Source organism: Trachypithecus francoisi, unplaced genomic scaffold, assembly GCF_009764315.1.
Source record: "Trachypithecus francoisi isolate TF-2019V2 unplaced genomic scaffold, Tfra_2.0 Lachesis_group8, whole genome shotgun sequence".
Lineage (NCBI taxonomy): Eukaryota > Metazoa > Chordata > Mammalia > Primates > Cercopithecidae > Trachypithecus > Trachypithecus francoisi.
The window spans coordinates 68,158,250-68,181,198 of NW_022681473.1; the positions used below are offsets into that span (position 1 = coordinate 68,158,250).

A 22,949-nucleotide genomic window follows, 5' to 3' on the forward strand; every position below is an offset into this window, starting at 1 on the left:
TTGTGTCTTCATTTCTAACAAAAAAGTTAAAAAAAAAATTAAAATAGAAAACAGCTTAGAGAATAAGGTTATAAAGAAAAAATGTTTTTTGCACAGCTGTACAATGCGTTTGTGCTTACACTGTTATCACAAAAGAGTCAAACATTTACAATGAACTGGGGTTAATTTATTATTGAAATTTTTTAATGAATTTAGTACAGTCTAAGTGTACAGTGTTTATAGTCTTCAGTAGTACACATAATGTCCTAGGCCTTCACATTCACTCACCACTCACTCACTGACTCACCCAGAGCAACTTCCAGTCCTGCAGGCTGCATTCATGGTAATTGCCCTATATAGGTGTACAATGTTTTATCTTTTATATTGTTATTTTTACCATACTTTTTCTATGTTTGGATATGTTTAGATACACAAATACTTGCCATTGTTCTACAATTGCCTACAGTATTCAGTACAGTAACACGCTGTACAGGTTTGCAGCCGAAGAGTAACAGGTCATACCATACAGCCCAGGTGTGCAGTAGGTTATGCCATCTAGGTTTGTGTAAGTTCACTCTATGATGTTCACACAATGACAAAATTGCCTAACAACGCATTTCTTAGAACATATCCTCATCATTAAGTGAGATACGACTGCATTTAGTTTTATAAATAACTGTCAAACTTACTTGGAGTGGCTATACAATTTTATGTTTCCACCAGGAACATATGAGTGATTCAGTTTGTCTGCCAGCATTTACTGTTCTTGCTATTTTTTAATTTAGCCATTCTGATAGGTGAATAGTGTTAGTTTTAATATGCATTTTCCTAAAGGCTAATGCAGTTGAACATCTTCTCAATACTTATTTGCTATCTGTATATTCTCTTCAGTGACATATCTACACATGTATTTTGCCCATTTTCTAATTGGATTGTTTGGTTTGTTTTTGTTTTCATTTTACTGTTGAGTTTTGGAAATTTATATATCCTAGACACAAGTCTTTTGCCAGATATGTGTTTTACAAATATTGTCTCCCAGTCTGACACTGGTCTTTTCATTCTTCTCATATGGTCTTGGACAGAGCAAAAGCTTCTCAGAAAGAATTCCCTGGAATTTTCTCTTTCCCCCATCTCTGCTTGGTTCAAGGCTCAACCCAAACACAACTTTGAGCATAAAGATTATTTTTCTTTTTTTTTCCCACACAATAGGAAGTGACCTTTTCCTCCACTGAGGTTCCATTACACTTATTTTTCTCTGGATGGCTCTTGCCACAAATGGCCTTATTCTGTAGTTATCTGTAAACATTCCATGTCTCCTTCACTAGCTGGAACATCTTTTAGGTATGACTATATCTTACTCATTTGCATCTCCCAAGCACTCAGAAGAAGGCCTGGAATATAGCAAATGCTCAGGGAATGTTAAATTGCTAAGGTAGTACATAGAGTGAAGTGGTAAGCACAGTTTGCAATGGCACCATATTTGAATCATGTGTGAAGACTATTATCGAGTGTGTCTGATTTGTAACCCTGTCACTGAAAACATGGAGGTGCAGAGGTGTGGTTTGTGAGATGTGGTTCATCTGTGTAGTACCTGCATATATGCCATGTGAATACAGGAACAACTCCCTCGGGCTTGCTGTCTCTACACCTCAGGCCAGGCTGGTTCTCTTGCATGGCAATGAACTTATCCCCTCCTCCCCCGACCCCAGCTCCCTGCTTTCTTACCTTAAGTGTATGTCAGTCTCCAATCCATGGACTCCATGTTCAACAGCTTTCTCAAAGGACATCATGGTATTCTCAGGCCCCAACTGTAGAAGAAAAGGACATCAGGCCCTAAGCCTTAGAGTCTCTTCTCCCAGCATTCCTTTTATGGTAGGGGTAGAACCCAGTAGGATTTTGGGTAGCAGAGTTTGGTTCCCTCAGATCTCCTTTCAAAACCTGTATATCCTCCATCCAAGCTGATTCTGGGACTCTGCTCACCTGAGGCAATGTCACTGGGCACAGTAAAGAGAAAGGGACCGGGAGTTAGGTGGCCTGGATTCAAGTCCAACCTTTACAACGAACTCTTTATTCTTGCCATCTTAATGCAATCACTTTTTCTCTCCAGGGGCTCCTATGGTTCTCAGTTTTCTTCTCTCAACCACATATCCCATACATACTTATTTTCATCCATGTTCTTCATGCTCAGACCTACCATGGGTGCACCTCTATGTCCAAAGATGGTTGGCTTGGGCCCCAAATTCTCCTTCTCCTGAATGCAGGGAGAATAAATCCCTAGTGGCATCAAACAGAGACTTAAAAGGATAAGAAGAAAGGGTAATCCAACAGCCACTTGTAGACCTGAAAAATTTGGAAGGAAGGGGAAGTAGGGGAAAAAAGATAAAGAGGACTGGAAAATCACCCCAAGCAAAGCAGCAGTCTGAGTAAACCCACAGTCCATGGGTTTCATTGACTGTGTACTGGCTAATTTACTTCCTATTTCTGTGACATTTCCACTTACTTCCAGGGATTTGGATATAAAAGTATAGAACTGTACAATTATAGGGCATTATTATTAAGGCTACTACTGGAACTGGAAATTGACAGAGGACTCAATTGTACAGGGGACAGATGGGGAAGGAAAGGAAGGAGAAGCGATGTTAAGGAGTAGCTTCTCAGGAGGATGAGGAGCTTGGCTGATTATAAGAAAGCCCCAGAGACTGTAAAGATCATCCCAAAACATCTGTATATTTAAGGCAGTACAGCATAGTGGAAAGAGCACTAATTGGCAGAAATCTGGGTTTAAAGCCAAGTTCTGCCACTTCCTAATTGTGTGACTAAGGACAACTTACTTAATCTCTCTGAATCTTCATTTTCTTCTGTAAAATGGGGCTGTCCTGCTGCTTATATCAACCTTACAGAGTTGTTATGACAGTGTTGACTCATAACACTCTATAAATATTATTTGCTTCCCTCTTTCCCTCCCTCCCTCCCTCTCTTTCATGCATACACACACATTCTCATACAGAGCCTGTACACAATGCCTGCAATAACCAGCCATTCCCCAAGACTTACTATTTTAGACCTCTGAGAATTTTACCCATTTGTACATTTTCAAGTTACCACCTATGCTTTAGTGACTTTCAAATCTCAGTCTCCAGCTCTAACCTCTTAACCTTGCGATTACATTACATTTCTTGAGCCTTTTTTTCTCAGAATGTGTCATCCTGTATCTTCTCATTCTAACTAAAATTTAGAAAGTAAAAAAGAAAAAGAGTTGATTATTGTCCCCTTTAAGCCCTTGCCCCAGAAATACTTCCTAAAATTTACCCTCCACATACAAGCATACATATATAAACACACAATGGCAGCACTATCTATGCAGTCCTTCTCTTGCCTGCATACCCCCACAGGTCAGAAAGGGTAATTTTACCCTTATTTTAAAAAGAGTAAAAATGAGACCCAGAGAGAAGAATGTCCTATTGGTTTATCCGTAGAGTGGTGAAAGACAATTCCATTCTCAAAACAGTTTAGTATACAGATCCAGTTCTTTTGATTCCATTACACTGGGGCAAAGAATGAAGAGGAAACCAGTGACAGAGACAGACATTTGCTGTAAGACGACTTACAGACTTCTGCTGTAAGTCCTCAGGTATGACATGGTCTCACAGGGGACTGCTTTGAGTTACTTGAATGTAACCAGAAATTTCTGCACCTAGTATTAGTTGAAACTACTAATATTTGCCAGGCGCAGTAGCTCACGCCTGTAATCCCAGCACTTTGGGAGGCCGAGGCGGGGGGATCATGAAGTCAAGAGATTGAGACCATCCTGGCCAACATGGTGAAACCCCGTCTCTACTAAAAATACAACCAGGAGTGGTGGCGCACACCTGTAATCCCAACTACTTGGGAGGCTGAGGCAGGAGAATCTCTTGAACCCGGGAGGTGGAGGTTGTAGTGAGCCGAGATTGTGCCACTGCACTCCAGCATGGCGAGAGCAAGACTCTGTCTCAAAAAAAAAAAAAAAAAGAAATAAAAAGAAAGAAAGGAAAAAAAAAGGAAAACTACTAATATTTGAAAATAAATGGAAAGCACTGTGACTTGTACCAGCACTTTGCTCAAGTAAAATTAAAACAGCCTCTACTGCGTCACCTGCCATCCATCTTCAGACAGTCAATGTATAACAATGTAAAGATCTTATTTTTCAAAAAAAAGAATCCCTCTAGAAGTTCTGTTTGGCCACAGAAATACTATGACAGGCCATTGGCCACTGTGACAGGGTAGTGAGTGAAAGCACAGGAGCGTGCCTGAGTAGCAAGCTAAATGAATTTCAACAAGGCATAGGGGCGGCTAGTTCCCAAGCTTCTGTTTTCCTGAGTGGAGTATGCAAGCTAAAGCCAGAGCTGAAGAAATAGGCAGGGTTCTGCCCTATGTGACATACCTTCTCTTTCCAAACGTGCCACGTAGATGGCCACAGGCCAGAAAAGGATAACCATCACAGTTATGCTGACCAGGTGCACGTAGGGAGCAAAGATCTGTGAGAAAGCCAAAAGTCAGGCTGGATACATCTAGACAGCTAGTGCTGGAGCTATAGGATGAGTCTTACCTGCAGTGACAGCCCGGCTACCAGCCATCTTTCTTTCCAGAATTTGCATATAATGAACATTAAAATGACACACGCAAGAATCACTAGCAGAATCAGGATCTAGGGAAACAGGAAAAAAAATCTCCTGACTTGAAGCACTAGGCTTGGATCAGAACTGTCCTTAGGAATTGTATGTGTGTCTTCACAATGTCAGGGACCTTATCTGCTTCCTCATTCTTTTAATCTCACCATCCTGCAAATCCCCAGTATTAGATGGAAACAATCATTCACCTTCTTTGCTTCTGATCTTTGCTGTATAGCATGACTGGAAAAAATTACACAGCTAATTTACCATTACTAATTTACTATCTCCAGCCTCAGCTGGGTCCTAACATTGCTTGGTATCTCTTACTCAAATTCAACGGTTGCCATTAAAGTCTTCGCTATTTCGTTAGACTTCAATTGTATACTCAATACAATTATAAGTAAATAATACTCTGTAATTGCCTTTTCGATGTCTGTTTTCCCCAACAGACTATAAGCTTCATGAAGTCAAGGATAATATTGGTATTGTTTATGATTACATCCTCAGTGTCCTGCAGAATGTCTGGCACATAGTAAGCGTCCAATAAGTATTTGTTAAACAGATGAAAAAATCTGTCTGCCAGAACACTGTATACTTCATAGAGAAAAAACATTGAGACCAAGAAGACCTAACTTTCCTACCTTCCTCCCTTTCAAATGTATAGTTTTCCTACATCTGTGCTGCCCTCTAGATAGTATTTAGCTCTCTCCTTTCCATAATCTCTACATCTAAAATAATTAAATCCATAATTAAGTCTCTCACAAAACAACCCTTTGCTGACTTCAATGATAAATTCTACCAAACATTTAAGGAAGAAATATTTCCAATCTTTAACAAACTCTTTCAGATAATAGAAAAAGAGAGAATATTTTATAATATCTTATGAGTGCAACAAAACATTACACCTAAATTTAACAAGGACATTATTAAAAGAACAGAAAACATATACATAGATGAAAAAATTTTAAACAACCTATTAGGAAAAACTAAATGCATCACAACACAAAAGATGAATTGCCAGACTCATTAGAATCGCAGATCTTACCCAACACCAAACTTCACTATGGATTTAAAGGATATAGGCAATCACAGGGAACAGATAAAAGATTTTCCAGTGGTTGGCTGGGAGCGGCGGCTCACATCTATGATCCCAGCCCTTTGGGAGGCTGAGGTGGGTGGATCACCTGAGGCCAGGAGTTCGAGATAAGCCTGGCCAATACGGTAAAACCTCATCTCTACTAAAAATACAAAAATTAGCCAGGCGTGATTGTGCACAACTGTAGTTCCAGCTACTCGGGAGGCTGAGGTGGGAGAATCACTTGAACCTGGGAGGCAGAGGTTGCAGTGAGCTGAGATCGCGCCACTCTGCACTCCAGCCTGGGCAACAGAGTGAGACTCTGCCAAAAAAAAAAAGAAAAAAGAAAAAAACCGGGCGCGGTGGCTCATGCCTGTAATCCCAGCACTTTGGGAGACCGAGGCGGGCAGATCACGAGGTCAGGAGATTGAGACCATCCTGGCTAACACGGTGAAACCCCGTCTCTGCTAAAAAAAATACAAAAAAATTAGCCGGGCGTGGTGGCGGGCGCCTGTTGTCCCAGCTACTCGAGAGGCTGAGGCAGGAGAATGGTGTGAATCCAGGAGGTGGAGCTTGCAGTGAGCCGAGATAGTGCCACTGCAGTCTGGCCTGGGCGAAAGAGCTAGACTTTCATCTCGAAAAAAAAAAAAAAAAAATTTGAGCAGATACGATTATGTCAAATGCAGCTACTCATACAGGGTCTTTCCTCTCCTGTATTAGTATACATTCTGTTTTTGGACTTAAAATGTAAGGTGTGTTTTGAGTAAAATATGAAGAAACGTTCCTTTACAGGAGTCATTTTGATTATGGAGCATCATTATTTTATACTCCATTAATTATATAATTCTAGCCAGCCATGTCTTCTACCACATGAACCTATATATTCCAGGTTTGTTTACACCAAAACCAACCTAGATATATCTAGGTATATCCTGGTAGAAATTTTTGCAGATAAAGAGTTGACAAATACCTTTAGTGTGTCTACTAGGAGGTCAGGTTATTAGCATGTTTATAAGGAGTTTGGGTTGATGCCATTCGCTTCTCTCTGGGCAGCTGTAGGTAGAAGGGGAAGGGCAGGGGGGTTCTAGAACCCCCTGGTGCTAACGTTTTTCTTCCTAAATTGATTCTGAGTACAATAAAACTGAAACTCCAAGCACCACAAAATCTCCCTTACCAATAAAATCAGTCTCTCCTCACAAGTCTGATAAGTCTGGTCATTCCTGGTTTGAAGACCTGCAGACTCAACCAAGGTAGTTAAGTTCCAAGGGAATGCCAACTCTTAATAATCCCCCTGCACTTTTCATTGCCTTCAGAATCTGTGAACTAGATCCCAGAATGCCTCAGAAGATGAAGGCTTAGAAAAGAAGATTTTCCTAACTAATATTGGCAAAAATCCTGTAGAATATGTGTGGGAATGAATTCTAAGGGAAAGAGAACAAGGACAAGAGAACAGAAATTTAGATCAGACTAAATTTATTGATATGGGTGCACTTACCAGAGATTCTGGATTTCATATCCTAGAATCCAGGTATTAAGCAGTTCAAAGAGGTTCTAATTGTTTGGTTATCTGAAGCCCAGGCTCACTGGTAGCCTATGCTCAATGAAATTGGGATGCCAGTAATTTCTTGGTATAATATAGAAGAAATAATAAAAGATTTATTAAGAAAAAGTGCTAGAACAGTATCACCTATGAGCTAACCTACTCCCTATATCGAGTTCTTTGGGAGGTCCCAGAAGACACTGGTGAGGAAAGCATCAGCATCCTTGAAAAGCACTGTGGTGGCCATCCTGTATGCCTGAAAAAAGGTGAGAGATGCTGCCAGACAGTCTTCCTGATTTCAAAGGGGGATGATGCGCTTCTGCCGTAGCAGAGGCCAATAGCAGTACTTAACTGGCACAGGCAACATAAGCATAGTTTTTATAACAGACACAAACCTGGAATGGTAATCAGAATGTTTTCACTCCTAGGGATTCTTGGTATTGGTTATTTTATCATGGTGTCCCAAATCCAAAATAAATGTTGATGTCAATAAGTCCTATTTGTTCAGTTTTCAAATCTATATTCTTTCCCTAGAAAATCTCATGACTTCAAGCTCCATCTATTCTAATAACTCTAAATTTATATTTCCAGTTCATACTTCTCATTTGAGTAAGAGGATATTGATATGGCTTGGACCTGTGTTCCCTCCAAATCTCATGTTGAAATGTGACCACCAATACTGGAGGTGGGCATAGAGGGAGGTGTTTGGATCATGGGGACAGCTCCCTCATGAATGGCTTGGTGCTATCCTTGCAGTAATGAGTGGGTTCTCATTCTGTGAGTTCACATGAGATCTGGTTGTTTAAAAGGACCTGGCACCTCCTCCTCCTCTCTCTTGCTCCCTCTCTTGCTATGTGATATGCTGGCTCCCTGCTTGCCTTCCACCATGATTGTATGCTTCCTGAGGCCCTCACCAGGACCAGATGCCAGTGCTATGTTTCCTTTACAGCCTACAGAACCATGAGCCAAAATACACCTGTTTTCTTTATAAATTACCCAATCTCAGGTATTTACTAGCAATGCAAATGGACTAATTCAAGACTTAAAGGGACCACTCAAGAGTCTGAAATGTTTCTGGATTTGGGAAAATACAAGGAATTGTATCAACACTATGCCTGATGTTACCACTCATATTTGGGAGCTAAAAAAGTTGATCTCATGGAAGTAGAGAATAGAATGATAGTTACCAAGGGCTGGGAAGGGTGGGTCAGAGTGGGAGAAATGAAGAGGGGTTGGTTAATGAGAACACACCATTAGATAGAAAGAATAAGTTCTAATGTTTGATAGGTACAGTAAGGTGACTACCGTTAGTAATATTTATAATATAAATAGCTTCAAAATAGTTCAAAAAATAGTTTCAAAACAGCTAGAAGAGTTGAAATGTTCCTAACATGAAGAAATGATAAATGCTTGAGATGATGGATATCCTAAGTACCCTGATTTGAGCATTATACATTGTAAGCATATATCAAAATTATCACATGGATCCCACAAATATGTCCAATTACTGGTATCAATTTTTTTGAAACATGCCCAAAAAAGTATATAAAAAAGCAAGAGGCTGTCACTGGAGCTGTTCAAGCCCATGGGAGAACAAAACAAGGATGCTGTATCGGAAATATGCTACATGCCTGTAGATGGTGGGGCCAAGCTGACTGTCCTCTGGGGACCAGATATAGACCCTGTGAAATAAATCATGCTGATGTTATTTTAAAGATATCCAAATTCAAGAGAGGGTCAAAAGGACTTCAAAAAAGAAATTTCAGGGCGCTGCAGGAAGACAGGCATTGACTCCACCAAGAGAGTTACAGTCAAGGTTCTCAGTAGGGTTTCTGAAAACATACATAGAAAAAGTTTACAGGAAAAGAAGCAACTGTACATTTACCTAGAAATCAACCCCGATTCCCTTCTCCCCTCTCCTTGTGAGACTGTGCTCTTTTCTCCATCTCCTCTTCCCCTGGATCCCACTCAGGCGGAAAAGAGGTAAAAGGACCACCATGCCCTCTCTGCCGCTATGGGCTTCAGGCTTGGATCAGGCCCAAATAGGGGAGGGGAAACATTTTAAGGTTAATAAAGTTGGAGCTTAGGTTATTACAATGAACTGAAAATTTTAATCACTGAAATGAGAGTATTCCTGTGACTAAAAAGTACTGGGAAATTAATGGAATGAGTGCCGAAGATTTTACTGGAATGGGAAGAACAGGGTCACAGATTGAGTTTAATAGGAAACAGTGAGAATAAGAGTTTGGGTTCAGCTCGGGTTCAGTTCCTTCCATAAATCAGTTGCAACGTTATTTAATTATTTCAGTTAAAATGGTGTAAGTAAATCTCTTCTCTCCAAGGAGAACAGTAACAGAGAGGGTAACCCATATGCAAAACTGAGTACACCAAGGAGCATGTTTAGGCCTGGCCTAAGGTTCAGTCCTGGTCTAAGGTTTCCTATGTGGACTCAGATGTCCTACCTTATGACACAAGTGCAGGTATAGTTCAATCCCTTCCCAAAGCAACAAAAATCCAAGTAACTGCAAAAGCAAAGAAAAAGAGAGTTATTTTGAAATCACCAAGTTGCCACCCAAAGCACTGTTCCTATAGCTCCAAATCCTGTTCACAGTCCGGTAGTACACTCACTTCTTGCTATACCTGTACTTTATTTAGCCTCTGGGAGTTTTCCATGCTGTTTGCCTGAAAAAGCTCCCTCTCCCGATGCCACAGACTCTTCAAAGCCAGTTCAAATCTCGCCTCCTGTTTATAACTTCCATCTGCAACCTCAGGAAGAATTCCGTGTTATCTCCTCTAAGATTTCATAACAATTACCACACTGATACTCTTCCTGAGCTCCTGCCCATTTCTTTTCCCTGTGAGGAACCTTCTTCCTGGTATTACTCAGACTCACTTGTAAGAGAGGAAAGGTCAGGAGGCAGCCCTTCCAAGGACTCTTGCTGTCCAAGGACAACAGGGCTGTTGTTACAACTGTCAAACCACTGTTGTTAACACTGGTATAGATTCAATAAATCTTGGATTTTAATCTAAATCTAGCCAGTCATCAAGTCAGTGTAAAGATAGAAATTGAAAACTGGAGTCCTCAGATGCCTAGGATATTAATGATAATTTGATGTGTAAGGCACTTACCTCTTTATCAAAATAATTTCATGTATATTTCATTTGTTCTTTACTTAGCCCCATATTATACCATTAAATATTGTTATCATTCTCATTTGAAAAAACAATGAAACTGAGGTCAGAAGAGTTACATGCCTTGACCAAGGTTACATAGTAACCTAAAGATAGAATTAGAAATAGAATCCAGGTACCCCTTCTTTTTCACTATTGTTGTCATTGTATGTATCCAAAAAGAGGTAGGGTAGAGTAGAAAGTTTGTTAAAATATATTGTTTTATTGGACACTAGAATTCATTCCCCTCTTAGAACCGAACTATACCATTTCATGTTTATTGTGCATAAAAACGGCACAATTCAGTAGTCAGAGTTTGGCCCAGAGCACATCCTTCATCTACATTTTCCTCCTGTAAAAAAAAAAAAAAAGTTTCTAATTGGTCTCTCTGCCTATAGCCACCCTCCAAACCAAAACATCGAGAATAATTTTCCTAAAATAGAAAACTGATTTATATCAAATGTCTTAGCCTTTCTTTCCAGGCCTTCCAAAATCTCACAAACCTATCTTTTCAGCCATGTTTCCCCATTATTCTTTTTTTTTTTTTGAGACGGAGTCTTGCTGTATCGCCCAGGCTGGAGTGCAGTGTGGCTCTATCTCGGCTGACTGCAAGCTCCGCCTCCCAGGTTCACCCCATTTTCCTACCTCAGCCTCCTGAGGAGCTGGGACTACAAGTGCCTGCCACCACGCTCGGCTAATTTTTTTTTATATATTTTTAGTAGAGACGGGGTTTCACCGGGTTAAGTCAGGTTGGTCTCAATCTCCTGACCTTGTGATCCAACCGCCTTGGCCTCCCAAAGTGCTGGGATTACAGGCAGGAGCCACCGCACCCGGCCCCCCATTATTCTTCATTATGCCCTACATACTAACAGAACTGACCTTTCCTTCTCAGCAAGATATCCTATATTTTTCTGTCTTGCTTAGTCATGAAGCTCCCTCAGCCCACAATGTTCTTCCTCATTACCATATCTATATGTCCAAATCTAACATTCCTTTAAGATCCCACTCCAGTGACAAGGAATAGTTGTAACTTATATCTCACACCTACCTCCATGAAGTGCACTGCATGAAAACAGAAATTGCTTAGTTTTTATTGATCTCCGTATACTCAGCACTTCTCACAATGTTCTGCTCATATAATAATAAGTTTTTTTGAAAGAAAAAGTTCATGCAAATAGCAACAGATTTGGGGGCTAGGTTCTTCTGTATCAGACAAGAATTCAATAGAGAAAGGAATGGTGAAATCAGAGAAAGTTATCTGCCCTATGTATAAATGGGCACTGCAAAACTCTGACTAAAGTTATCCTCCCATTTCCACAGACTTTTCTCTTACCTGGCATAAATTTCTCACACTAAGAGACACTACTATGTTAGGTAACAGAAACAAGGCCACACTATTGCCAAAAGGCTTTTGCTAAAATGTACTTTGCATCTGGGCTAGGTGACTAGCATTTGTCCATCAGAACAAGTTTAACAAACTAGCAAATTTTTATAAGGCCCAGAAAGACTGATTTTCAGAAGATGGGACATGAGATGAGTAAAGATACTGCTGATGTGAAGCTATGGGTATCTAAAATGACAATATTGAGGGAACCACAGTATAGGGTATAAAACAAGGAAATAGAAAAAGGATGTTCTGTTACACTTTCAAAGGGCCAAACTGGCAAGACACATCCTCTAACAGAATAGGCTTTCCTTCCACATCCTATTCCTTGTGCCTAAAATTCAACTAGCTAATGTAAACCCCAACTCTACTAAGACAAGAATGAACTTGGGTTCTGAGAGCCCCTAGTACCAACTGGATACTATACCACAGGCAGGAACACCTCATCAGGCTACTCAGGAAGGGAGTGGAAGAAATGAGAAGCATTACTCACCAACAGCAATGAAGAGTAGGCAGTCAGGATCCCAGCTAAACTCAGAATAAAAATAGACCAGAAAAACCAGTATCCTGTTCCTAGAAAAGTGACCCTGAAAAAAAATGTGTTTCAGTTCTTAAAATACTGCAGAAATCAGTAGCATCTGTGTCAAGGATAGGGACAAAACCAGACTAGATAAGGCATAAGAAAATGTAGGGAGATAAAAAGAGAAACAGTGTGTGAACAGCAGTTTTTGTGGATACTTATATGAGGAGTTTTAAAGTTGTGTTCTGTAGGCAATTGGAGATGTTCATGGGGTTTGTAAACACAGTAGGATTTTAAGTTATTTAGAATACATATTTAAAAATTATGTCCTCTTTTTAAAAAAATAATATAATACAGAAATTTGGGAATACCGGAAGAGAAACAACATATCCCATAAGTTACCACCTGAACAAAACTAATACTTTACACTTTGGCAGGCTCCTTGTCCACATGCATATACATTTTTGGACATCATTGCAATCACAGCCACCATATTAAAAAAAAGCCCCAATTTTTCTGTTCCTAATGTAGCATATGAGAGAAAATTGCTAATGATTTGTTAGGAGAAACAATGTTATACTTGGTCTAGGTATTACACATCAAATAAATTTGAATCTTCATGTCAAGAAAACAGAAATTTCCTCCTCTCTGTACAAAACCTGGAGAAATTATATTTTTTAAGATGTAAACTACAGGCTAGTGAACAAAAAACTACATTAATAAGAATTATAAAGGAAATTCTCTTGGACAAGGGCTGTGAGATAAACTAGGAAGAAACAAACAGGCAAACAGCCTTACTAACAAAGGTATCCCAGATCAAGACACTGGGAAGAGTGCTCTGTAGAAGATGAGCTCACAATCAGGAATCAGAAAACATGTAAGGGATGTCAACAAATGAACCCTATGAAGCCAACAAATAGAAAAACTTGGACCCAAGAAAACATAATTAATAGAACAATCAGAAAAGAGCCACAAAATGAATATATTTAAGATCTTCCATAATGTAAAGGAATGATTCACATCCATGAAACAAGAATAGGGTGTTTTAACCCAAGCACAATTTTTTGATGTTATCAAAACAATCAAACAGAGATCTTGAAAAAAAAATTTTGAAATTAAAAAAACATGAAATCTGGCCTTAATAGCACTCTAGATGTAGTCAAAGAATTAATGAGTTTAACCAAATCGAGATACTGACTTTGCTTTCCAAGTAACAAAGAAAACAATGTTTGTCATTTCATGGTACTCCTCTTTCTTCTAATCATCTTACTGCTCACATTGATATTGTATTTTAATCTCTTTCAACCTAAAAGGTTTTCTTTTGGATGCCCAATCACATGTAAATATTACTATTAGTTTGGTTTACTTCAAAGCCCTCTTACCAAACTCAGGTGAAGTTCCCACCCCCCAGCTATGGATTATAGGCAAAAGAAGAACCGTGATTTGGCTTTTCCTCTCTCTCCCTCTACTTCTTCCCATCCCAGTAAGTAACTGTACTTACTGTTGGTGGTGGTAGTGGTGTGAAAAAAAGGAGTGAAAAGAGTGAGAAGGAGTTTGCTTATGTGACTGCCTGAACATCAGTGGGAATTGAAAAAGGAAGTCTCTTTTCTTGGCCATCACTTCTTTAAGCTGGGAATATACAATGCTGATGACTATGCAGTAGGCCTACTCTACATGAATGTGTCCAAGTTAGGCTTCTTCTGATTTAGCATTTTTAAGCAGTTTTCTCTCTGCTCTGGACTATTGTGTTACATCCCGCTAGCAGCATAATCACATCTCCATTTTGGATGTAGGCCTACTCACTCAACCAAGACAGCTTTATTGTGGCAGCCTAGTCAATGCAACCTACTCATGTAAAATCCATATTTTCTGTTATCGTTATAACAGAATGTTTAAAGAAACTTTCAAGGACCCCTTCCCTGCTTTCTCACAGCTGTAAGATGCAGCTTTCTTGCACTTTTCCCCAATACATATTGCAATGTTTTATATCAGCATCACCAACTGTCAGCTGACAGTAACTCTAGATGAGAAAAAAAGACACATTGATGGTGGAGGCCCTAGGAACCCTCGGATATTGAGAAATGGAGAAACAACACACACAGAGGGGAAAAGAGAGAAGTTACAGTTACCCTACCAAAAATTTCTGCCCTTTCTAGCTAAGGGGAACAACTAGAAAAGCTAGACAAAATGTTCTGAAAAATCTAAATGAAAGCATCAGACATCTACCAGACACTGAAGAACTATGGAGCCAAGATCCAAACAAGGAAGGAAATCCAGAGATAGTGCAGCAGCATTTGAGGTAATTTTTCTCTAGAATTGGCTGAGGTACAGGAAGCTCTTAGAAACTTCACAGGGCTACAGGGGAGAAGGTAACCTTGTAAACATAATACACATTGATTTGGAACTTCCAGGGTTACATCCTAGGAGAAAGCACAAACTTTTCCAGTTTGTGATTTGTGGGGGAATGAATCCTAGCTTTGAAGCATCTAAATGTGTGAACCGACATTATTAATCTGCTCTCCCTAGGTACTGGCTTGATGGTATACACAGCTCAGGCCTCTCCTCTTCCTAACAGTCACCTTCTATGGGACACCTAGGGGTTATTTTTTATACAGAGAAAAAAAGATTCTAGATGAAAGATCAGAGGTGCATGATAAAATGAAGAGTAATAAAAAAGTAAATATATAGGTAAATGTAAAAGAATATTAACTATACAAAACAACAATAATGTCATCTGTGGTTGGAAAAGTATGTAGGATTAAAATATATGATGAGAATAGCTTATAACTCAGAAGGAGGTAAATGAAGTTAAGGTGTTTCAAGATCCTCGTATTATCCAGGAAAAGGTTAAAATACTAATATAAGACTTTGGTGAGTCAAGATTACATGTTGCAATTTCCAGGGCAGGTACAAAAAAGACTGCAAGAGTCAGTAGGACAGAAAATATGGGTATTCCTTCCAAGTTAATAGAGGGAAAAATAAAGTAATAAAAAATACTTAATATAAAGTAAGGCAAGAAAAGAGGAAAAAAGAACACAGGGCTGGGTGCGGTAGTTCACACCTGCAATCCCAGCAATTTGGGAGATCGAGGTGGGCAGATCATTTGAGTTCAGGAGTTTGAGACCAGCCTGGGCAACATGGCAAAACCCTGTCTCCATTAAAAAAAAAAAAAAAATAGCTAGGTGTGGTGGTTTGCACCTGTAGTCCTAGCTACTTGGGAGGCTGAAGTGGGAGGATCAGTCAAGCTTGGGAGGCAGAGGCTGCAATAAGCCAAGATCACACCACTGCACTCCAGCCTGGGCAACAGAGTGAGACCCTGCCTCAAAAACAAAACAAAACCCACAGAACTGATAGGACAACAGCATTAGGAAGAATACGGATGTAAGCTCAAATAAAATATATTAGTGATATATTAGTACAGAGCTATTTTTTATTTGGAACATAAAGACAAATATTGCCAAACTGGATTTGAGAAACCCAACCACATGCTATTTATAAGAGAAACTTCCAAAACATGAGCTGTAGAAAGGTTAAAAAAATAAAGGATGGAAAAGATAAACCATGCAAATCTAGTATAGCTATATTAGTTATTATACGAAATAGTCTTCAAGTTAAAAACATATGAAGAAAATGAAAGACTATGCTGCAACTTTGCACTAGGATTGAAGACTTCATTGGTACTCAGACTTGTGCCTGATTTACAACACTGTATCCTGGCAGACGAAATTCACAAATTGGGGATGGTTGCAAGGAAGATCATGGAAGCTAGCCAGTAAGCATCTCAGTCTTGGGAACAATGGTGAGGGTTCCAAGCCATGCTTGTGGTCAATGCAAAAGCCTGTTGTGAGGAATATTTCTATAAAATGCCTGGAAGAGCAATTCCAAAAAGTGGCTAGGGACCAATGCTTGACTGAGGCACTGTCTAATGAAAGTAATAATGGCCAGAGTGACCAGTGTCATTTTGATGACCAGAGTTTCTTCTTACCACCACCAAGCTATTTTTGCTATCTTGTGGTAAGCCCCAGAACTTTGATACCACTCAAGGGATGGGGAGAGAGGCAGAAAGATTTGGATATTAGACTTTGCATAAACCTTGTCAACTATGGATCTCAGAGCTGGTATTTTAAAATTTATAAATATGAATAAATTATACCATAGCATTTATATTTTAAATTGAAATACAATTTCTGTGAAATAATTCAGAACCGGCCCATAAAGAAAACTGCAGATGAACCAGTGAGAAGGCTAACTGAAAACCCCCAATGAATAAGTAAGCAAAGGAAAATAAATTTTAAAAGAAATTAGTTAAATAAACTTGTTCTGAAACTAAATGATTCAAATTAAAACAAAAAAATTTCATCAAGAAAAAATATGCAATATTAGAATATTTAATGCTACCATATACCTCTGTTTTAAATAGAAATTGCTATAACCTTTTGAGAAAGTACTTTGGCAATAGACATAATAAATTTTTTTTTTTTTTTTTTTTGAGTCAGGGTCTGGCTCTGTCATCCAGGCTGGAATGCAGTGGCACAATCTTGGCTCACTGCAACCTCTGCCTCCCAGACCCAAGGGATCCTCCCACCTCAGCCTTCTAAGTAGCTGGGACTACTGGCACACACCACCATGCCTGGCTAATTTGGGGGCATAATGAATTTTAACAACGTTTATTCTTCTTGACTCAATAATGCCATTTATGGGAATCTATTCTAGGAACATTAGTCAGAATACAAAGATTTCTCTGCATTACTAGTTTATAAAAACGAGAAAATTGGACACACATATAATGCCTAACAATTAAAAATGGCTAAGTGTATTATAGCATCTGTCATGAAATATTTTTAAACCATTTTAAATGATGTTCATTAGGAGTTTAAAAATTTTGTTAAAATGTTTGTTATTTTAAGTGAAAAGAAAAAGCAAAATTATGTATACAACATGAACGTAATAGAAAAATCAGCAAAGAAAAATATATCGAGTGATTATCTCTCAAGAATGGGACTAGGCAGATACTATATTTCTAACTTTTTGCACTTTACACATAAAATAACAAACCATGTTTTACTTCTATAAAAAAAAAAAACAAAACTGTATTCCATTTTTAAAAGCCTCATATCCAAACAGATCCTTCTTCCCCATATACCAAATAACAAGATTTGCAGTAAGGTTAGCAGACATCAAGCCAGAAAAACTAGAAGGGCTGGGGACATTCCAGAGTAGGAGTTTAGCCATGAAAGAGTGCTGGGAAGGGATACGTGTCACTGTGTGCAGAATCCTAGGAAGCCTCCTAAGAACAGTAGGGAGAGGAAGAGGGTATAGGAGCAGCAGAGAAGGTGGGGTTCAGGGATAGAGATCATGAAGACCAACTAGTGTCGGCATCAGTGACTCAAAGAGACTAAAGAAAAGATACAGGGAATCATTATCTGAGTAGAAGGACTGTGGATATTGGAAGCATGAAAGCTTCCCACTGAGCCAGATTTAGTCTGAGACTGACCACAGTGGAAGAAAGTATAAGAAGTTAGGGTGCTAAGCATCCTACCCCTGCCCCAGAGGCAGGCCTCTCACCCACAAGCTGTGGAAAGCCCAGTTTTGTCCGCCTTCCCTACTATATCACCAGATCTTTTCAGCCTGAGGTAGAATCCAGGTAGTTATCAGACCAAAATGCCCTTACACAAATGAAACTACAAAAAGTGAACCTCACCAGTCAAAGTTAAAGTATTCATTGGATGTTTCTATCCACAGGAACAGCAACATCAGAGACAAGACAAATGAAATTACCAGGCACGGGCAAAATAATTGCTCTTTCTGGGAAGAGAAAAAAGAAATCTAACTTAGCTTCATTTATCCTTATTACCTCAGCAGTTTCTGTATACACTTGCCAAACTACCTTTCCTTGTGTTCCCCACCTCAGGTATAAGTTGCACTGCCATGCATTACCCTCCTGAGGCTGGAGTGACCACTCTCTTCTTTTTACCCCTACCAAATCCTGTATATGCCTATTTACAACCTTTCTTACACTGAACTGGAATTATGCATTTATGTTTTATCTGATGCTACACTGTTTCTTCTTTGAGGAAAAGGAACATCTCTGTATTACCAATACATAGTATAGTTTCTTGAATGCAGCTGGCTTTTAATAATCATCTGTTGAATTCATCTGCCTCTCCAGCTACCAGATGTTTTGTTCAGTAATTAATTTACTGATTCATTCATCATTAATGAGTTCATTTAGTCATCAGTCTACCCCATTGGAGAAGAAAGGGGGAATCGGAGTTAAAGAATAATTTTTTTTAAGTAGCTATTTTGTTCTAGCAAAATGCTAAGGATTTCACAAGCTACTTCCATTTGATTTATTTCTCATTAGAGCCATATGAGTTAGGCATCAATCTCATTTTTGCAGAAGAAAGCTCAGAGAAGTAAAATAATTGATTCAAGATCACACAGCTAAGAAGTAGCAGGGGCAGGACTAGAACCCAGATCTGTGTAAGCTCAAAACCAAAATGGAGGTTATCACTATGGAGGAGGTACTGCTTTCTCTGAAGGCAAAGAAGTCTCCCTGTGTTAGTTTTGTGCCTTTCAATACATCCTCCACACAATCAAATAATCATTCCAAACCACAGCTCAGACTACTTCATCAGCTTAAAGTCTTTGGGGATTCTTTATTCCCAATGGCAGAGGTCAAATTCTTAAAACCACACAACATTGGACCCATCTCCCTCTCTAGCTTCTTTTCCCCTCACTTCTTCTTTCATATCCTCTCTTTCATCTAAAATAAACCTTATATCAATCTCCAAACTCACTATGCCCTTTGACTTCTCCTCCAATACCAATTCTTTCACCATCCCCAATTCTCTACCTATCCAATTCTTAATCACCCTTCACCTTTTAAAAGGTGGCCCTCCCCTTGGTATGTGCCTGTGCACATGCACATACAGTTACAGCACTTCTCTCACTATATTGAGATTGTGTGTGTGTACTTATCTTTCCCCACAGTAGACTGAATTCCTTGAGAGCAGGAAGCATGCCTGAAGCACTTGTATTATCCCCAGTGACTCGCATAGAGGCCAAATATCTGGGCAGGAAAGATACAGTGGGGACAGAAGAACATTCCTGCCTACTCCAGGGAAACCTCCCATTTCCTACCCCTTTCCTTGTGTTCCCCACTTCAGGTATAAGAAATTAATTATCCAATAGGTCTGATTCTGGGACCCTAGTTGGGCCATGTTCACAAATAAGTAAAGGTACATGATTTTGCTCTTCTGTTCTCATTTCAGTGTGCTGATAATTTAATCACTTATACCATGTAGCTCACCAAAGGGTTCCAACATATGGCTTACAAATAGAGGCCCTAAAAGAGGCTAGTCCATATGCCACCACTCAGTCTTTCTAGAGCTCTTCCTTAGGGAAAATCACCACTAGCTTGACCAATTATGAATGAGCACCTTGTTTCTCACTTGCTGTTTTTTTCTCCCGAGAAGAGAAATTCACAGAGGAGAGCAAATTACAATTCAGGTATCCCCGTAATCCCTAACCAAAAACATCTAATTGCACCCAAACATCAGTTTTTCTTCAAGATTCACTGAATGAATAAATGCAAAAGTGAATTAATGAATAAACATAAAAGAGGTAGTAAGGAAAAGTAAAGAGTAAAAGTGAAAAATGAAGTGAAGGAAAGAAATGAAGAAAGCAAGTACATGTTTTAAGTTTAATATTGGTGCAATACTTTTATGGAAGAAATGGAGCCTTAGCATCCCCAGTCCTGGAGACCATAAAAAGCCCTTATGGGGCCAGCGGTCAGCCTATGTTCCCCACATCTGAGAAAACGCGGTCCAGCTCCTTATCAGTTTGTACCCAAGTGCAGCAACAAAATCCAACTTTAGTTTTTTCCCATTGTCTGAATTTCCAAAGGCAACTATAGCAGCCAGTAAGGAAGGTGACATAGCATTGGTGGTTGAAGATGCGTGGAATCCATGGATTAAGTTTTTTTGGTTTTCCTGTCTTATTCCTCTTGTGCTCAATCCTGTTGACCTTCTTAAACATGATTCACCCTTTGGCTGAAAGACAAATAAAATAATCAGGATCTAGTGTAACTCCCCTTAATGTACCTTATCCCATCATTCTACAGAAAATTTTATCAAAGAGAGATGAATTTTTTAAAAACTGTTTATAATCAAAGATAATACAGTGGATTTGGGGCAGAAAAACAGAGCTTCTTCCTACCTTTCTCACTAACTTGTTGAGTGTTTACTGTGATCATTGCATCACGCTAGGTTTAGTTTTCACACCTCTAAAATGGGACAATATTCCCTGTCCTCACCACCTAATAGATGCTGAAAAAATCCAATGAGATAATATATACAAATGTGCTTCTCAAATTGCAATATGCTGCTGAAGTAACTTGAGACGTTAAAGGCATGGGTGAGGTACATGAAAATATCATCCTTGACTAATAAGTGACTCAGATACACAGCTGGCTGCTTCTTCCCTTTCTCTCCTCTCCCATATGGAATCAGTTAGGGTTAGCTTCAATTATGAATGATGGAATCTTCAAAACAACAATGGCTGAAATGTGACAAGTTTATTTTTCCTTTGCCAACAAAAAATATTTCAGAGATAGAACAAAATATGTAGTATGTGGCTTCACAACAGCATTAAGAACACAGGCAACCACCACAACCTGCACCTGTGTACATCATCAAGGAGCCTGAGGACAGGCCAACATCACCTGGCACCATTACCAGCACCAATGCCTACCCACATGTGCCACCTGGGGACCTACAGACTGACTCACCCATCCTACTGCTGTCACTGCTAGCACCAGTGCATGTCACCTGGGAGACCAAAGATTGGCCCCCTAACACTACTGCCATCACTGACACCACACATGCTGCCCAGGGCTCCAGGGTCCCACCTGCCTGCCCAGCACACTGCTAACACTGCCAGTACCCAAGCAAGCCACCTAGAGACCTAAAAACTGGCCTTCCTAGACCTGCTAACACCGTGCCTGTGTACACTGGCCAGGGGTCCAAGGACAGGAACAATCGGCCTGCCATCACCACCACTGGGGCCTGAGGATTGGCCTGCCTGATGTCCCCATTCCCAGCAAAGCCTCACTGCAGCCTGTGCTAACAACCACAGCCTAAACCACTGAGAAAATCATAGACACTACTGACACTGATTACAGTCAAAGAAATCCTAGGGAGACTATACTACTGCATGAACCCAAAATAAAAACTAAAGTGCCCCACCCAACCAACTCTATAGATACATCTACAAGAAAAAAAAAATCCTTCCCTATGAAAGCCAATCCAAAAAATTATAAAAAGCAACTGTTACAGCAGGTGTGCAGATATCAACATAAGGACACAAAAAACATGAAAAAGCAAGGAAACATGACAACTTCAAAGTAATATAATAATTCTCCAGCAAGAGATTCCAATGCAAAAGAAATGTGTGAAATGCCTACAAATAAATTAAAATAACAATATTAAATATACCCAATGAGATACAAGAGAGCACAGATAAATAATACAAAGAAATCAGAAAAACAATTCAGAATCTGAATGAGATAATTCAATATGGAGATATTATTTCAGAACCTGAAGACAAGTCATTTGAAGTAACCCAGTAAGGTGAAAGAAACAGAAGGAGGGGAGGGGACAAAGAAAGAGAAAGAAAGAGAAGGAAGGAAGGAAGGAAGGGCATGGTGGCTCACACCCAGCACCTTGGGAGGCCAAGGTGGACGGATCATTTGAGGTCAGGAGCTCGAGACCACCTTGGCCAACATGATGAAACTCTGTCTTTACTAAAAATACAAAAATTAGCCATGCGTGGTAGTGCATGTCTATAACCACAGCTACTTGGGAGACTGAGGCAGGAGAATTGCTTGAACCTGGAAGGTGGAGGTTGCAGTGAGCTGAGATTGCACCACTGCGCTCCAGCCTGGGTGACAGAGCAAGATTCCATCTCAAAAAAGAAAGAAGGCAGGCAGGCAGGGAAGGAAGGAGGGAGCAAGGGAGGGGAGGGAAAGAGAGAGAGAGAGAGAAGGAGGGAGGGAAGGAAGGGAGGAAGGGAGGGAGGGAGGGGAAGGAAAGGAGGGAATAAAGAAACCCTACATGACATTTTGAAAACCATTAAGTGACCAAGTACTCAAATTTTGGATATTCCAGAAGAAGAGGTGGGGAAAAGCATAGAAAACCTATATAATAAAATAATCACCGAAAACTTCCCAAGTCTTACAAGGGATTCAGACATCCAGAGAGTGGAAGCTCAAAGATCCCCAAATAGATTCAACCCAAAAAGGTCTTTTCCAAGTCACTTTATAGTCAAACTGCCAAAAGTCAAAGAGAATTCCAAAAACAAGAGAAAAGCATCAAGTCACATATAAGAGAAACCAATCAGACTAATAGTGGATTTCTCAGTAGAAATCTTACACGATAGGAGAGGATGGAGTGAAAGAAAAACTTTTCTTTCAAAGTGCTAAAAGAAAACAAAGACCAAATGGACCTAACAGATATATACAGAACATTTACATCCAACAATTACAGAATACACACTCTTCCCATTGGCACATAAAACATTCTCCAGGATAGACTACATGTTAGGCCACAAAACAAGTCTAAACAGATTTG

General features: G+C 39.6%; 1 protein-coding gene across 1 annotated transcript in view; it reads right to left on the reverse strand.

Moving 5' to 3' along the window:
- GDPD4 (glycerophosphodiester phosphodiesterase domain containing 4) overlaps positions 1 to 22,949 on the reverse strand; it is an 85,377-nt gene that overhangs the window by 51,351 nt on the left and 11,077 nt on the right. The window contains exons 2-10 of the mRNA XM_033207149.1: positions 20,170 to 20,372; positions 18,020 to 18,123; positions 12,292 to 12,385; positions 9,706 to 9,765; positions 4,565 to 4,663; positions 4,400 to 4,493; positions 3,127 to 3,204; positions 2,174 to 2,319; positions 1,705 to 1,787 (exon numbers count right to left, since the gene is read on the reverse strand). Coding sequence (XP_033063040.1) covers positions 1,705 to 1,787; positions 2,174 to 2,319; positions 3,127 to 3,204; positions 4,400 to 4,493; positions 4,565 to 4,663; positions 9,706 to 9,765; positions 12,292 to 12,385; positions 18,020 to 18,123; positions 20,170 to 20,358 — 947 coding nt within the window. The 5' untranslated portion in view covers positions 20,359 to 20,372. The remainder of the gene's footprint in view (positions 1 to 1,704; positions 1,788 to 2,173; positions 2,320 to 3,126; positions 3,205 to 4,399; positions 4,494 to 4,564; positions 4,664 to 9,705; positions 9,766 to 12,291; positions 12,386 to 18,019; positions 18,124 to 20,169; positions 20,373 to 22,949) is intronic.